The 17,964-nt window shown below is 40.6% G+C and overlaps 1 protein-coding gene across 1 annotated transcript; it reads left to right on the plus strand.

Annotated features, from left to right (window-relative positions):
* The first annotated feature begins 102 nt into the window (after nt 1–102).
* On the plus strand, nt 103–13,123 carry wnt5a (wingless-type MMTV integration site family, member 5a). The gene is made up of 5 exons (XM_061736036.1): nt 103–1,160; nt 4,078–4,226; nt 5,916–6,163; nt 10,409–10,701; nt 11,297–13,123. The coding sequence occupies exons 2-5, from the start codon at nt 4,090–4,092 to the stop codon at nt 11,753–11,755; spliced, it is 1,137 nt and encodes a 378-aa protein (XP_061592020.1). The 5' UTR covers nt 103–1,160; nt 4,078–4,089; the 3' UTR covers nt 11,756–13,123.
* Nucleotides 13,124–17,964: the final 4,841 nt, after the last annotated feature.

Below are 17,964 nucleotides of genomic sequence, written 5' to 3' on the forward strand. Positions count from 1 at the left end.
AGGAGGCGACCGGAGCAGGTGAGAGAGAGCGAGAAAGAGAGAGAGGGTGAGAGGAGGAGGAGGAGGAGGAAGGAGGGAGGGAAACTTTTGTGCACTTCAACGCAGACAGACGCGCTCATACAGCGTGGGAGCACGACGCACTCGGATCCACGACAAAAAGCCGCTGTTATTCACACGCCGTGTCCTTTTTCCTTCCCTCCTGGAACCAAGTGTGCGCTTCAACCGCACTTGTTTGGAGACTTGCGTCCGTGCTGCGTTTTTTTTCTCCTCATTTTTTTTTTCTTATTTCTTTGGAACATGCAGTTGGGAGCCGACCCCACTTTTTCCTAATTTATGTGAGACGCATGTATTACCTTTTTTGCGTGTGACGGGTTTTAACAGGGGCCAAGGATTTGCCAGAGTCTTTTTTTTCCTTTTTCGTTTTCTTTGCACAGAATGGAAGGTAAATTGACAAGCCGTCTGTGGCGAGGATCACCGTGTGGATCTCTGCGCAGGTAAAAGGCGCAATGACCTGAGCGGGTGAGCGGCTGGATTCTATGTTCATCAGAGGATTTTTTTACACGTTTTTTTTATGTTGATATATTTAGTTTATAATCTGGAACTTTATTTTTCCAGTGGGAAAGGTCGTTAATAGATAGGCCGTTTTCAATTACAACCAAAGCCTCAAAGTATAGACTCCATCCAAGGTTTCTGTGCAGCGGCGCTCTGGGTCGCTGTAGATGCTTTTTGTGCCTTAATTGCTACCGCAACAATCACGCACTGAAAAGTCAAAGAAAATGACTGTTCGTTAGCTCTCACTTTAATCTTTTCATATGTCCCGCTGCTTTCCACCAGACCCTAAGCTGCTAGACGCACGGAGCGCTTTCATAGATCTTTTTTTTTTCTTTTGAGCGACTGTGCTCACCAGAACATTAAAGCAGAGGAACTCTCCCCTTTAGTCTTACATTCTGTCAACCCAAGCTCTTCCCAAGAGAGCCGGATCTTTTTGATTTCTTTTTTTTTTTTTTTTTTTTTTTTTTTTTTTTTCTCTCAAAGAGGCGAAATTTACTTCCAGTGCAGCGGAAAAGGAAATCTTAAATCCACCTGGCCTGCACTGGGATTATTGGTTTGATATCGTCTGCGGAGAGTGGATTACATCTTCTAACGTGCTGGGCTCCCCGGTGAGTAGCCTGTAGATCTCATGCTTTACTCAGTTTTCAACTTTACTGCAGTTCTTCTTTATGAATGGGTAAAGTGTGTCTCAGTGGGAAGTTTTTGGACTGACACTGGTCCTTGGATGTGGATATAAATTTTTGACATGTGTTATGGGATACATGCTGCTGCCCCCCCACCACCCCCACTGGTACTGACTCATGTCCCTGACCTGCTGTGCAGAAGGAAGTTCATTAAAAGTCACCCACAGGCCATTTGTTATAAATGCACAGATTACGTTCTAATCTCTGTTTTCGTATCCTATTGTTTTCTGGACCTCGTATGTACATCCTAAATGCTGTTTCTTCAACAAATCCTTGTACCTGGCTCCCTCTCCTGGTTTTCTGTAAACACGAGGACAAGGAGGGAGAGACACGCATCATTTTATGCATCCTGCGCATACTCGTACTCATTAAACTGGGTTTCCGTGCCGCCTGGTGAGATGTGGATTGTTTTTCTCCCCCAATAGGATGAATGAAATTCTCATTTTCTTATTGCACCACCAGCTCACACGCCCTCAATTCCACAAACCTTCTATAAATATTTAATTTAAAAACTATCGGGAAAGCTCATATGTTTTTGCTTTTACAATGCCGTCATTTAGTAGGCTACAATATATTATAATTTCACACTTTTACTGAGATTATAATCTGCTCGTTTTTATAAAATATGGTGTTTATTTATATATATATATATATATATATATATATATATATATATATATATATATATATAATGTATATGTTCACTTTTGGCCAGATATTTAAGATAGTTTGGCCAAATGTTTCAACAAGAAAAAATTAAAAACAGGAAAAATGCGACAAATACAAAAACTTTAATTTTAAAAAAGTATAGGGAAAAAAGAAAATTTCCAAGCACTTTTCACATAATTTCTTCTATTTTGTACGTTCCCTTGTGGAGTTTAAAATAAACTTTCTGTTGTCCCAGAGCCAAGGCCGCGCCTGATGTTTAATCATATTGACAACAGTATTTGAGTTGTTCTCTTCCGGAAATGTGTTCAGTTAGATGCCTGCTTCACCGACAGAAATCTGCAGAGCCGTCATCAGTCATCGGGCCAGGTCCTATGAGCGCTTTGCTCGGGTCAAATCGTTTCCAGGGGTCACTGAGCGCAGGGTTTACGCAGATTATGATGGCGGTGCCAAATCCAGGAAGTCTAAAATGATAATGACAAAATGTTAATGATAACAACGATTTTTGCAACGTGTGTTTAGTATCTGATGGCAATGGAAAGAACGTGAAATATTAATATTCTATAATTTGTCTCCTCCAGTTGACCAAATTTTGTGAATAAATAATATGTCAGTGCATAAATAAACAAATGCTGATGCAATGCGCGTACTGACTTAATTCGAGTCTGCATAATGAGTCATTTATCTTTTTCGGTTTGTAATGACGTGCGCAGTTTGGAAAGTAGAGGCCTATAATTGTAGAGTCAGCGGCCGATTTAAATATGTTTTCAAATACTAAAATTAGCGGACAATCTATCGCTTTCTCCTTCTTTTTTTAAAATCAAACAAAAAAATAAAGAAAAAAGAAAAAAAAAGACTCTTTGGATTATTACTTTAATTTATGTGAAAGAACAGCAAGCAGCTGAAGGGCCAGAGCAGCTCTCAGCGCGGAGGCTGCACGCAAACTAAAAGCACATGCTCGCGAGTAAGGTGTGTGCGTGTGTGGTTTGTGTATGCGCACGCTGGGCGAACTTGGCTTTGTTTTTAATGAGTTTTAGGCAGGCCTAGGTCTCCACAAATCAACCCTGGAAAATAAAGGAGCGTGGCAAATTAGAGCTGCTCTCGGTCCCAAAATTCACACACGTCCCAACTGGAAGGCTGGCACATGGCATTCACTCTTATATTTAGGGGTAATTATTCGGACTCATTTTCTGCCTAAATGGCAACTAAACTCTATCACCAAACGCTATGAAGTGGTCTTGCAGAGCTTTTTAGTAGGTTTTTTTTTTCTTTCTTTCTGTATAGTTTCCTAGAGAAAAGCTGCACATAAATATCAGGCCGCCATCCGCTGACGTGGCCCCAGTCAGACCGACACACAAACTTTTAATGAGGATGCAAATCAGCTCAAACATGAGGTTAATTATCAGATTACGCATTGGTCGTTCCACGCATCGGTTACCAAAGACACATTTTTTTAAATTCAATTTTAGCATTTTAATGTCTGCACTTTGCATAAAAGTCCGATTTGAATAAATTATTTTAACCAAAAATGAAAATCATTTGAACGATTTTCTGTAACAACTTTACATTTTCCCAAATTTGTGCATGCTTTAAATTGACATAAAATCAATCAAATTAAAACATGTCAGCTCAGGCAAAAACGGTTATGTTTGTCAAAATGGAAAATGAACTGGTATCAAATTAAAAATGTGTCATCATAATTATGTAAGCTTATAGTTTAAAATACTTTTTTTTTTTTTTTTTTTTTAATTACCACACCCTATCCTATCTAAAAAAAAAAAAAGGCCTCCTTCAGCTTCTTATCTCTTCTGTTTAGCTTCTGTGTATCTGTTTCTTTGAGAAAAGTGAAATGTCAGGAATGTGTCTGCAGTTTTTCGGTCATTGTGTCTTCTCCAGCTGCACGTCTATCAGTCATGTGTGATTCACACTCAGACCTGGTGCCAGATGGCTTCCCTGGCTTTGCTGTGCAGGCGGTGATGGCCTCAGGGCTCTCATCACACATGCATCGCTTGCAAGTGCAGATGTACAAGAACACGGCTAAAAAAGACACCACCTCATTTTCACTAAAAGATATGTCTCTATGTATTCCACCTAATGGACAGTGAAATGTGTGTGAGAACAAAAATTGAAGCAGGCAGGGAGACTGACGCGCATCCTGTTCTCTGTACTCCCGCAGATCTCTGGCAGTATGAACCTGGCGCTAGGCTGTGTGCGCCGGCCAGTTTGCTGGCCCTTTGGCAGCGTGCTGGACTCCAGACACTGTGTCTTTGCCCTTACGCTGCTTACACTTCTCATGCAGGTGGTGGTGGAGGCCAACTCATGGTGGTATGCATACATTTTTTATCTCCATACAGTTTTTTTGCCTGATTGTGTCTTCATTTGTTCATGCGTTTGATGCTTTCCCTCAAGAGGAGATTACCATCTTTCAAAAGGTGGTTGTTTCTCATATGGAAGTCACGTTTGGAAACAGAACAACCGTGCCTAAAAAGACTTCAAACAACTCAAAATGAGATACTACAGATCCAAAAATTACAAAAAAAGAAATAGAATCAAACTTTTTTTGTCGTTGTCAGTTATTTTCCTTGTTTGACATACGGATTGAGATGCATATGTCTGTGTTTGCAATGTACCGTAAGCCTTCCCAGCTACAGCTGAACCACATATAAAGTATAACATGCTGACTGTAGCACATTAGGTTCTCTGAAAGAACCCATTTTCTCACTTATTATCTTTCTATTGCCAAACCAAAATTATGAGTATTATAGAAAACACAAAATTCTGAGGTTTAGGAGTCGGCGTGCAAATATGAAATGTCCTGTTGCGATTGGCAGAAATGGATATTTGTGGACACTGGACTTCTGATATTGTAGAGTACTTCACAATAGAAATGAAAGCTAATCATAACGCTTTGTATCCCAGGGCTAAGTCTGCTATTTTTCTTCCCCTTTTCTTTTTTCTTTTTTTTTATTCAATTTTGCTCCCTGTGAATGATTGTGTATCCCAGCAAGAGCTCCTCAAGCACATGAAGTATTAAAAGCAAGTTTATTTATGAACTGATCAAAGCAAGTTATTAAATCATGACCTGTAGACTCGGTTACACAAAAATATTTTAAGAAAATTGTCCTGAGACTGTGTGATGCACACAAGAGGATAGTCTTAGATTAAAGTCAAAGCGCAGCTACATTAAAGTTCAAACAATGGGACAGATTACAGACTCGGCGACTCGCATGTTAAGACAGATCCTGCAGAACATAGAGTTTGAAGCGCCAACTCGATGCGTCGCGTAGACATGACGCACAGTTCTTAATTATTTTTGTGGTGAACACAGGCATGAAGGCAACATCTATCTGCATGTCTGTAGGAGTGCACAGACATTGTGTATGCATATTTCTTTTTTTCTGCTGTGTGCCGCTGTATATGTTTCCGCTGTATTCATTTTGCATTCCCTTGCAGCTGAGTTTCCTCAGTCGATCAGGTTACACTGGGGGCTAATTGTGTCTCTCTTGGGGCTCAGAGATGGGCTGCTCTAATTGTCCTGTGGCCTGGAACCAGATGCTCACACTGGTGTTCCTCTTTTGCTCTCTGTTTTAGCTTTGTTTGTTCCCATCCCACTCTTTTTCCAGTACATTTTGATTTGTCGTTCTTTCTCTGATCAGAGTAGTCACTTTTTTACAAAACAAGGAGACTTTAGCCATTGTGGCACTTCAAAAAAAGTGTGCAGCACTTAGGTTTTTTTCAATCTGTGTGAGACAGGATAATAGTCCAGTAAAAAGCTTTTTTCTCTTTGTATTTAGCTGATTATACATTCTTGGCTTTAAATGACCTTTCAACCCAGTGTAAGATATATGTAACTTTACTTCACACACTAAGTATAATTCAGTGGGATGCTTAACTTGATCTCTCCAAACCAGTCAAGTGCAACCTGCTACTGATCATGACCTTGGCCTGAAAAACTTGCATACACACCTTTCTTGTGGCACAGGAATGAAAACGCTGCACTAAATGTCCCTGCAGGTCTCTGGCCATGAACCAGATACTGGTCCCAGAGGTGTACATCATCGGTGCCCAGCCTCTGTGCAGCCAGCTGGTGGGACTGTCGCAGGGTCAGAAGAAGCTGTGCCAGCTCTACCAGGATCACATGCAGTACATCGGCGAAGGTGCCAAGACGGGTATCAGAGAGTGCCAGTACCAGTTCAGACATCGCCGCTGGAACTGCAGCACGGTGGACAACTCCTCTGTTTTTGGACGGGTCATGCAAATAGGTAAGACATAGTCGGAGAAGGCACCCAAAAGAATACGTTGTAAGAAATGCATAGATGAATGCGCTCATGAATTATTCCAACCACAGGTATGTACTCACCAGCTTGAACATATTTCCTGGAAATATTCATTGCGGTTAACCTGACTTTATGTGTGCATTCTGTGTTTCTGTTTTCCCAGTGACCTTTTTTGTTTTGAGTGTGTGTGAAATGCATAATGCTACTGATTCTCAGCAGCTGTATGAATGGAATATTTGGTGGGTAAGGTTGCTGGATAAATCCCTCATGTGACATGGGCCTGCTAAACCATCCCCCGACATAGTGCAGGAGGGAAATTGAGAATCTACTTTTCTCCTAATGAACGGGAGACAGTCAAATGCACACTCGCACTCATTCACACACCCACAAACCTCACGCACACAATACCTGCCTCCCTGTGTTTACACAAGAAGCGAGTGTGCAGAGTGCGTCGCAGTGTGTCTCTCTGTCAACCGTTAGTTTTTGCATTTTTCTAAAGATGGAGGTTCAGTGTGCTTAATTTATTTATAAAGCTACAGCTTTAAGTATTTTAAAGAAACTAAACCCCACTTGAGGAGGCTGAATTCACAGTCAAAGGTCTTGGCAGTGATGCAAAGTTTTTCGTTTTTTTTTTTATGCAAACTTTGCTGCTTCAGTATTCTTTGATTGATGGGGTTTTGAAGAACATATGAGCTTTAAAATCATTTCTGAGCCTTTCTGTGTTTTTTTTTCTTTTTTTGGTGAATGCATAATTCTATTCAGGCTCTTAATGTTTACCAGTGTTGTTCTTTTTTCTTTAAAATGTCTGCAATTCACTATGGCATGGGGAATATCAATGTTTGCACCAAAGCCTGGAGATCTGTTCTTGCTATATTAGTACCCCGAGTTGATCATAATTTTTATTCCTGCAGTCCACTTTGTGAGGATGAACTACAGGATTAAACTGTGGGGAGTTTCCTGGCCACAGAGTACAAATTTCACTTCCATCATCTCAAAAATTATTTATCATCTTTGCTTTGTGAAAGTGGTGCTCCATTACGTGTGAAACTGCAAGCATCATCACCAAATTGCTACTAGACTGTCGGGAGAAATTGCTCTCATGGGACATTCCGATGCCGTTCTTTATTCATGGCATCGTTTTCGGGTACAATTGTAAGTCAACCCACTCCCTTGGATGAAAAGGAACCTCAAACATGTATGGCCTCTAAATGTTTCACTGTTGGCATGACACGGGACTCATGGTACTGCGTTCACCTTTTCCTCAGCAGACGATCAATTTTCCAGATGTTTCAAACAGCTGGAAGGGGCTTCATCTGAGAAAACAACTATGCACCAGTCTGATGCAAATAACTGATGCGAATAAAGAAAACGGCTTTACACTAGTCATAAAAAGTGCGAGTTTGATGCCTCTGCTGCTCCAAAGAAATTTGTCCAATCCCGTGTCAGACGGGTGGCCAGGTTGTTAAAACGGAGAGAGCTATAATGAATATAAAAAATTAGGCTATTACAGCAAATTGCTACACGTAAGGTAAGAGTATAATGCTGGCTGAAAATTGTAAAATGTGTAAATTTGTAAGACGATATTTGTTTTACCAGTTAATGCAGCCTCATTTCCAGCTGTTTAATGTATTAGGTGCACATTAAAGCTCTTAAACTTTAAACTTGATACATTTAACCCTGCTGCTAAAGGGGCGCATTTAAGCTTGAGGCTGCCCCGTTGTATAATGAGGGATATGTGGAGATCACTTCAGTTTTTTGGCTAAACACAGTGTTCACTTCGATTTAATATTTTCTCTGATTTTTGTGTTAAATCGGATACAATATCAACAAAATGTACATTTGGCATTGAGTCAGAAACCAGCTTAAACCCATGCATGGTCTACTGGCGACATGATTCTCGGTTTGTTATGCTGTAACCACAATGCTTTTGTTTGTTATAAATAGCATTATAAACGCACGTTTTAGTAGATTTGCACGGTCCACTTCTCCCCACCTAAAAATCTGAATTATTCAATAATTTAATTGGGAATAAAGTTACAAATATTTCACATTAACTGTCGAGCATGGAGGTGGATAGGTGGATGGTTCGTAATGTGGACTCATTTGCCTTCATTGAATCTACTGTAAAGTACTTTGTACACAGAGAGACATGTTTTAAACAGGCTCGTGTAACAGAACAGATATCCTTGGCAAGCCGGAAAATAGCTTCTTTTTTTTTTGTTTTTTTGCAAGTCAAGATTTTGCAGTGCCTAAGTCGTGGTTTAGACCTCGACCTGGTTGAAATGCTGTGGCAGGACCTTAAGAGATCTATGCCTGAATACAGTGTTTTTTCAATTAATTTTAAAGAGGAACAGCTCAAATTTCCTCCACAGCAATGTGTGGAGAAGTAGCATGTGCGTTTACCTTCCAAACCTGGAGTAGTGAACGTGTTGCTGCAAGATTTCTACGCAAACTACTAAGCATGAAGTAAAAGTCAGCAATTTTGCAATAAAAGCAGAATATTTTAATTTCTTTCAATATTTTTATTTAGCCCATTGGAGTTTTCCAGAAAAGCTTTGGCTTTTATAAATGTGCCCTTAGATTGGAATCAGATAAATTACTGAAAAATGTTGTGGTGTTATTCACATGAGTCTGTATTTACCTAATTTGAATACTTAGTTAATAGCAAATGGTTTAGTTTTTATTTCTTGAACTCTTCCTAACGAGAATAAACATTTTAAATGAACAGAAGGAGTAAGTTTTTGTTTTTTATATTTAACATAACATCAAAAACTCCACTTCGGAGGTTGTGTAAGGAAGACGGGTACCAAAAGCTGTTGAATCGATACGCTCTGGTGCTTGGTGTTTCCGGTCAGTCACCCTCCCTTCAGCTCATGTTTGCGTCTGGAGAACTGTTGCTGCTTTCTTTTCCTGCAGGTCTGCCCTCGCAGACATATCCTCATCAGCAGTCATTCTTCCATTCCTCTTCTCCGTCCCCAGCAGGGATCTTGCCTCCATCCAGACTGGGCAAAATAAACATGCATCCTTCTCTGTGAATGGATGAAAGCCCGTAAGGTTTACACCAAAGGTCTGGGATTCGTACTGTGTTCAGACCCTCCCCTGCCTGTTTTGGCACTCTGCAAGTTGGGTTGCAGTATGGAGGCAGCCGTAACTGGAACCTTGACCATTTTTTTTGTCCACAATTACATCATGAAGCCAGTTTCCTAAGGATAGATTAAAAGTTAGTCCTCATTAAACAAAAACTAAACAAACATTCTCAATCATTTCTGCTCCTGGCATTGCCATCCCAAGTTGACATCTTTTAGACTTTCAGAAAGAGCTCTTTCTTTATCTTTATTTCATCTTTATTTGGCATTATACTTTTCTTTTTTTTTTAATTCCCAGATATCGAAAGTGTGTTTGTCCCATTTTCCACTTTGCTTGTTTTTTTTCTTTCAATCTCCATTTGTCTTTTTCTGACATATCTCTCCGTCTCTGCCCATCTGTTACTGTCATTATAGCAGTGCCTCTAAAGATTTGGCCCAGCAGGTATATATGAGCTATGCCTTTTTATTGTGTAGCAGCCCTTGCTTCAATCTTACCACGCAGCCTCATGGTCTGGTCGTCTGTTTCCTCTTAAGTCACTTATCTCCACATCTCAGTTTTCTCTACTTGTCTGTGGCTTTGTGGAGTGACAGCATATATCGCTTATGTGCAATTTTTTTGTCTTTTATTCCCCCCCCCCCCCCCCCCCCCTTCTTTCTTTATGTTCTTCAAACTCTTGTCTCCATAGAGGAAATGTTGAGGGTAGAAATGGTGGGAGTTAATCAGCAGTGGCTCCAGGACCACTGTCATGACAGATAAAGTAAAAGTGCTGCCATCACTTTCAGTTGGGGTGAAATGGCAGCTGCATGTTAAGTTTCTCGGTCACTTGAGGGCGCTCTCTTCTCTCTGGCTGAAGCCCAATAACAGCAAACCAGATCACTGTTCAACAAGTTGAAGATGAGCCTTCAGCACTTGTATGAGGTACTTAAGGAGTCTTAAGTGTACAGCGAATGCTGTCATCTCACATAAGATTTCATAACACCACACACACACTCCTAAGCAAAATGACAGATTAACAATACATTTAAAGACATAACCTGCAAAAAATGTGTACACTGAGTGACAGAACAGCATTTAGAAATTCTTAATTTACTGCCTGTCATTGAGCTCAAGAGGGATAACATGCTCATGCTTGTGTCTGTGCAGGCAGCCGAGAGACGGCGTTCACTTACGCCATCAGCGCAGCGGGGGTCGTGAATGCAGTGAGCCGCGCCTGCAGAGAGGGGGAGCTCTCCAGCTGCGGGTGTAGTCGTGCCGCTCGCCCCAAAGATCTTCCCCGAGACTGGCTGTGGGGCGGCTGTGGGGACAACCTCATCTATGGCTACAGGTTCTCCAAAGAGTTTGTCGATGCACGTGAGAGGGAGAAGAGCTATCCCAAAGGCTCGTATGACAGTGCACGACTGTTGATGAATCTTCACAATAATGAGGCGGGACGAAGGGTAAGACATTTGAGCGATACACGTGCACACACAGACATGGATAGATTTCATCAGATAAGAAACAAACAGATTTCAATTGCAAGCACTAGAATGACACCCACTAGTGGTGGAGAGCAAGAGGTTTTTGGAAGTGAGACAATGCAGGTCAGTCGGAAAGGTCTCCGCTGATCATCTGTATAACAGCTCCGTCTGCTCCCTCCTCCTGCAACTTTGATCTGTAGGGAGATGGAGTCATTGGAGACGGCTCTGGGGTTTTTCCTTTCCAAACATCTTGAATCCACCTCAAAGCAGACAAAGTGCCAGATTTCTGTTGCCAGACTGTACTCTTTCAAGTAGAACAAATGAGTGGACAATGTTTTATTCCGTGCACCATCTGAGACACGGACGGGATCATTTTGTCTTCTATACAAAAGTGATTCCTTATGAGAGTGTCGGCAGCATATTTAGAGAATATTTATTTTGTCAGTACAAGTTCACAATATGAAGCATGTGTCACCTGAGCATGCTATTTATCAGTCATTTTCTAAGAAAGACAATTCCCTTTTGTCAGTTCATCTCGTTTATTAAAACCATCCACTTTCTTCTCCTCTTCAAGACGGTGTCAGATCTTGCCCATGTTTCCTGCAAGTGCCATGGCGTGTCAGGCTCTTGCAGCCTGAAGACCTGCTGGCTTCAGCTGGCCGACTTCCGCAAGGTGGGCGACGCGTTGAAGGAAAAGTACGACAGTGCCGCAGCCATGAAACTCAACTCTCGCGGAAGGTTGGTGCAAATGCACAGTAAGTTCAACCCTCCCACGAACCACGATCTGGTGTACATTGACCCCAGTCCAGACTACTGCTTGAAGAACCAAAGCACAGGCTCCCTGGGCACAGTGGGGCGCCTTTGCAACAAGACCTCAGAGGGCATGGATGGGTGTGAGCTGATGTGCTGCGGCAGAGGTTACGACCAATACAAGGCCCTGATAGTGGAGCGCTGCAACTGCAAGTTTCACTGGTGCTGCTACGTCAAGTGCAGACGCTGCACCAAAACTGTAGACCAGTTCGTCTGCAAGTGAGAACTGTTGCATTTGTGAGCAGTAGAGCAAAGGAATGGAAGACGGAGAGAGAATGGAAGAAAGAAACTATATAAATTATATTTATAGAGTTAAACAATTATGTCATTGCAAAAAGACACTCCTTTTTTTTAAAAAAAAAACAACAAAAAAACCTTATGTCTACAGAAACTGAGAGTATTGTGAAATATTTATTTGTAGATTGTTTTATTCAGGCCCAGTCATCACCAGACTTTTTTTTTTTTTTTTTAACTTTCAAGTGCCTAAAACGGTCTGAAAATGTCCCCCCACCTCACCTTTTTTGTTTTTAATGCAAGAGAAGATGTTTTCTCATCAAATGGGTCACTCTGATTGCTAAATTGAACTGTGCCTCCCATTTTCTAACAGGAAAAGTCTTGTATTTGTGGCATAGTTGGCTCAGAGGTTCTGATTCGTTGTTTTGAAAATGACTGTGTAGAGAAGAGGAATGCATGCGTGCTGCGGGTGTCCCTCCTCAAGTCCCAAACTGGATTTCACGATGCCTGCATGTCACCTGTCACCGCACGTGCCGGAAAGGACACTGTTGGTTTGCGTGAGTCCTTTCAGTACTATGGTTATAAAAGGCAGGATATTTTTGGGGGACTGGGCCACTTATTAAGCTGTCCCAGAAGCCTTAATGTTCCCCAGGTGCTGCAACAAGCCCTCCACCATTATGCACTTTGATTCAGAGACTTTGACTGGTCGGTATGTCTGTTCAGCTGTTATCAGTATACTCATATTATAGCCTACATTTTTCCCATATTAATTCAGATTATCAGTTTAACATTATTCTACAGTACTTATCCTGGTTTTAATATATATGGGCAATGTTGTGGTTACAGTGGTGAAAAATTCAGTGCTATCTGTATATAGTATGTCTATCCAACCAATCAGTAAACTGTATTTATTTCCTTTAATCCTAAAGAAAAGCATTGTCTCCATAATAAATATTTAGTCAGATATCTCTGCATTTTAAGGTCACTTCAGAATCCTTCTTCACACCAATGTGGCTTTTCACTGTTTTTTGTAAAAGGGAAATGCACCTTATTTGTTTGAAACCATTTCTTTCTGCTCACTCATGTTCAGCGTTACTGTCGCACACATTGCATCACAAAATGTTCCGATTCTGCTATTGCCACGTATTTCCAGTACCACTCAGTTAACCTCTCACTATCCCTGTGATCATTCTCAATAGGCCAACTGTTTCTACCAATTCAACTATGTATATTTATAAGCTTCTTACGAATTTGAGGTTTGTTAAACATAATGTGTTATAGCTGATATTTTGTTACCTTTTTACAAATTGGCTAATTGCTCTACTTTTTGTTTCAATAAATATCAAATGTAAAACCAGCTGAGATGTATTTTCTATCAGTATTTCTTTGTGTGTATCCTCTGAGATTAGTCTTAATCCTTTCTGAGAAACATTTTTTTCTGAGCATATTTGTCCCCAAACTGTCAATGATATATGGTGAAATAGCCTCTAAATCCAGCAGATTTATGGCAAATAGTCAGTCATATTGGATGGTGGCTGTTTTAGGGGCGTAGCACACAAAGATCAGAAGATTTCACTTGTTTTGTATGTTTCCATGAATATCTAATGACGACGGGTTTGTAAATAGGGTGATTAATCATATTGTGTCAGAATAAAGAGGGACATTTAAATATCTGAGAGATGACTAAGAGAAGACGGAAGCAGGGGAGATCTGGTAATAAGAAATGGGGCTTGAAAGATCCAAGAGAAAAGCAAAAATAAATTCTCATAGCAAAAAGAGAGTTGAACACCTACCATTAGAGTATACAGTAAACGTTCCTGAATCTGACTAATATTTACACTTGTAAAACGATATAGACATTAAGTGCATGTACCACATGTGACCCTGTCAGTTAGCCCCATGTGTGTGGCTGCACAGTTGCGTGTGTCCCATTTACGCAGCTTCTGCAACATCATCACTAGTGTTTACATTTCTAATTGGTGTCATGCCAGCCAATAAGCAAAGGCAAGAAAGATGCAAAGTTGGCATGTGGGGAGAGAAAGAGAGAGAGAGTGTGAGGGAGCGCAAGATGTTAAGAGAAAAACTCAGAGGAGATTGAGCCTAGCAAGAGCTCTTGCATATTTGAACCTTCTGTCAACAGCTAGGTTTATGGGGATATGAAATCACGGCTTTACTTTGGGTTCCTGCTGTACATGAAGGGCAGGTTGCGCTGGACGAGGCTCTGCTTCGGAGTGAGGGCCTGGCTTCATACCAGCAGCACGACTCTAACTGTAGCATAAACAAAAATCCAGGTGCATAGCTCATTGATACAGCAGGAGGAGGGGGAAACCTGAAACTCACAGGTGCACGAGCACGACAGCTGACACGCTCACTCAATGCAAGAGGTACGGATACTTTTAAATGTTCAAACAAAATGCTTCGACATCTAATCTTGGCAGTCTTTTTTCAGCCTGCGCCCTTTTCTTGACAGCTGATGTGGGTGACTGCATAAATATTTATACATCTGTCCTACCACGTCTTTTTCTGGGGCTGTGGTCACACGGTGATAAGGTGTGGTTTGGCGTTGCACACACAGCTAAGTATTGATTGTGAAAGCACCTACAAGCCTCACATAACTGACGGCCTGGATTTGATCGTAATTATCACTTAAATTCAACACAATTGTCATATATGTACATATAAAGAAACAAATTATATATCTGGTCACTTTTCTTTTTTTTGTAAACTTTGTCAATTAGTCATTAATTTGAAGGTGGAAAAAAAGGGGGGGTAATTTCCAGTCGGACGACGGTAGGTGAGTACGTGTGCTGGCATATACCCGAGTCTGATCCTCACCACATGTTTGTGGAAGTGGGACAAACAAAGGAACATTTAAAGGGCCTTAGAAAAACAAATGGTTCATACTCATCATAAAAAGGTTACAAAACCATCAGTGTTGAATTTGATCCACAGTCAGATTGAGCACAAGGAAATTCAAGACTGCTGTTACCCTCTGCAGGAGTAAAAGCAAGAAGTCTGCGAAGCCACAAAGCAACCCAGGCTTCATTCATTCCTAAAGGCTTTTTACATTGGTTAATTTTAATATTTGGTGCATGTGTCATGTCCGCAAGAAAATGCTACTGAAAAGAAGAAAAAGAAGGAAGAAAAATGAGTCCTACTGGCGAGTAGGTTAGAGTTTGCAAGAGATCAAAAGGGACAAACGTCAAGGTTGTTGGGAAAATCCTTTCTGGACCGGTGAAGCCAAGGTAGAATTTGATGGATTAAATGGTAGGTGTTGTTTTTAAAGAAAGGAAATCTGCACTTAGGCCATGATGGATTGTCATAGCTGATGGTAGGATAAAGTACAAATTATTTGAGCAAATTCTTAAGAATCAAGTCAAAACATGCAACCATGAGCTGAGCTTCTGGCCCTGAATATACATGCAACATAATGATGCATAATGAATAAAACTAATGTTTTGGAAAACCCAAATCAAGCTGTTGACTTTAAATAAATTGCAATGCTTTAAAATTAGCGGTTCGTGTGAGGAAACCAACCAGCATCTACAATGCCTTTGTGTAAGGACCTGAACACGGAGGCCCAGATGTTTTTGTCAATGAAAATATGTGGAAAGTTACATATTTCTTTCTCAGTAATTACAATATCAAGTATGATCATATGGCTATTTGCTTCATGTGATTCTTTTTATCTACTAGTATAGAGCTTATTCTGCAGGGCTAGAGGCAAGCACCACTATATGTGGGTAATGGAGAAAAACGGCCTGTTTAAGGTTTACCTGATAAAGCTTGGATATTTTCTGCATTGATGTCAAATGAATAAATAAAAAACACACTTATTCGGATGGTTTTGAATTCCAAAAACAGATATTGGAACTCTGAAACCAAGTTGAGCATTTATTTGCTTCAGCTGCTTGTGTTTTAGTTTTTTTTTAATTCATACTTCAATGGTAATTTTGACAATAGAGAAAACATCTTTATAAAAACTGAGGTTCCCTGAGCTTATCAAGTGGTTTTTACTCTATCCTTCTTCCACTACATTAAAATTCCTCTGCGGTTCTTCATGAATAGTATATGTAAAGTTGTGTTTATTTAATAAAAAGTTGCTGCTTGATTTAAGGCAAACTTTGCTGAAGCCAGTTATGTTGACCAGAACTCTCTGGATGCAGAATACTCAATTGTGTTCACTCTGTTCCTTTGCTGCAAAAAGCCACTGTAGTATACCAGGTTACACATGTTGATGTAATACATTTATCCCACATTTTACCATCTGTGAAACGAAACCTCAGTCTGAACTATGGTCTATCCCCATTTTTCACCATGCCACATCATGGTTGAATGAATAAAGGGGTAGCCTATATGAGTAGTTTGATTCCTATGTATGTCACTACGTGACATTATGACTCAAATAAAACTGTCAGTGTGGAAAACACCTACTGTACAACTTCAAAAAAAGAGAAAGGAAGAAAAGAAAGAAAGGCATAAACCATATTTAAAGCATTAGGGATATTCTGTCAGTGCAGCTGTGTGGCAGAGCTCATCTCCCCAAGCCCAAGCAGATTCTGTTCTATTTCCAGGTTTCTTGCTTTAAAACAACAAGTTGGTCAAAGTAAAGGTGCTCCACAGAGCTCCATTCAGGGTTATTCGACATTGTGGTTGCATGATTTAGAGAAAGAGGGAAAGGTCTATCACCAGGCTGTGACGTCACATGCAATGTGGACTAGATCAGAGAAATAAATCGGTCTCAGAGTTACCGGCTCTCCCACCTATTACTGCCAGTTCCATCCCAGGGTTCCCCCAGAAACCACTTGCGCCACAAGTTTTTTCAACAGCTCAGAGCTCCTGCTGAAAATAGACAAGTTATACAAAGAGGTCACAATTTCTCAACGTGCATGGCTGAGGTTTTTGTGTGTGTATGGTGGAGGAGGATTAGAGGGAGGGAAGAACGGCTGCCAAAGGAAATCATTACCAGCTCAATAATAACTGTTCTCATTTACAACAGAGGTCAGTTTATCTTTGTTCAACTGGTTATCATGGCTATCCAATTAAGAGTTATTCTCATGCTTTATAGTTAGATCTATTTGATCATGTTTCAAAGCAGACTAATTGAGGTAAATCCTGTGAAACTGAAAAGGTAAAAATGGAGGACTGGCTGTTTGTGCAGCACAGTAGGGCGCAGCTCATCTTGCTTCATTGCTCACAGATGTGGAAACACATTCACCTTCATTTGGCAGTTGAGGAGTACACTATGTCATTCTGTCTTAAATGCCATAGAGAATGACCATTCTGAGGTTTTTATTTATAGAAGCACTTAGATTGATTTTACAGAACATTTCGGAGAAAGACAAATATTTGCTGTTGAGTATTTCACTCTGACATTTGATCTGCTGTTCTCATACATGTGGTGCAGAGTAGTTTCTGTGTGCCACTGCTTTGCTCTCACACGGCTCCTTCGTTGAGTCAACGTAGATCGCGTTCACTTCCACTGTCATCGTATCTTTGCGTTATGGCTTCCTCTCAGAGTACAAGCACTATATCACACAACGAGACATGTTTACAAGCAGCCCTGGACAGATATATTTGTTTATGGTTTGCCATGGGGTCTCTTTCATTTTCCATCTCTGGTCATGTGGTGGATGTGAGTGCAGCGCTGCCCCACAGGGAGCGGGGATACCAGGTCACAGCCAGTAGCTGAGTGATTCTGTCAGCCCACTAAGCCTTCATGGATTACTCTAAAGTGGGCCCCTGGGGTTGCTCGGAAATCAGCGCAACTCAGCCCATTTATGATCAAAGAATAGCACAGCAGTTATTGAGCTATGTTCATCCTGACTGAGTTGTGTTCATTTCAATAATACTTCCATTACTCTTTACATGAATCGTAGGTACTGTATATCAGTGATGGAGTAAAAAGAAAAAAAAAACATTAAACAAACTCAACAAAAAACCAACAATGACAGTGTGATGTGTTCCCTTTTGCCAAGGCTGATTAGAAGCTTACTATGAAATAGGTTCAAAAGGGTGTGTGTCTTAATTCTTACTAAATGCTGTTGTGTTTGTGAACTTGGTTTAAAACGTCGAATGAGGAAGATAGATACCTCCTGACATTGATGTTCAAATTACAGACAATAATCGGCAAAATGAGATGTCAAATTCGCAATTTGAACTCACTAACTTCAGCTTCAAAACATCTCTTGAAGTTTC

Source organism: Cololabis saira, chromosome 12, assembly GCF_033807715.1.
Source record: "Cololabis saira isolate AMF1-May2022 chromosome 12, fColSai1.1, whole genome shotgun sequence".
In the NCBI taxonomy this organism is placed as follows: domain Eukaryota; kingdom Metazoa; phylum Chordata; class Actinopteri; order Beloniformes; family Belonidae; genus Cololabis; species Cololabis saira.

Excerpts from the sequence above, each read along its gene's own strand:
- wnt5a (XM_061736036.1), top strand. The coding sequence starts at position 4,090 with ATGAACCTGGCGCTAGGCTGTGTGCGCCGGCCAGTTTGCTGGCCCTTT. Across the intron at positions 4,227-5,915 it reads GTGGAGGCCAACTCATGGTG|GTCTCTGGCCATGAACCAGA; the intron begins GTATGCATACAT and ends ATGTCCCTGCAG. Across the intron at positions 6,164-10,408 it reads TGGACGGGTCATGCAAATAG|GCAGCCGAGAGACGGCGTTC; the intron begins GTAAGACATAGT and ends GTGTCTGTGCAG.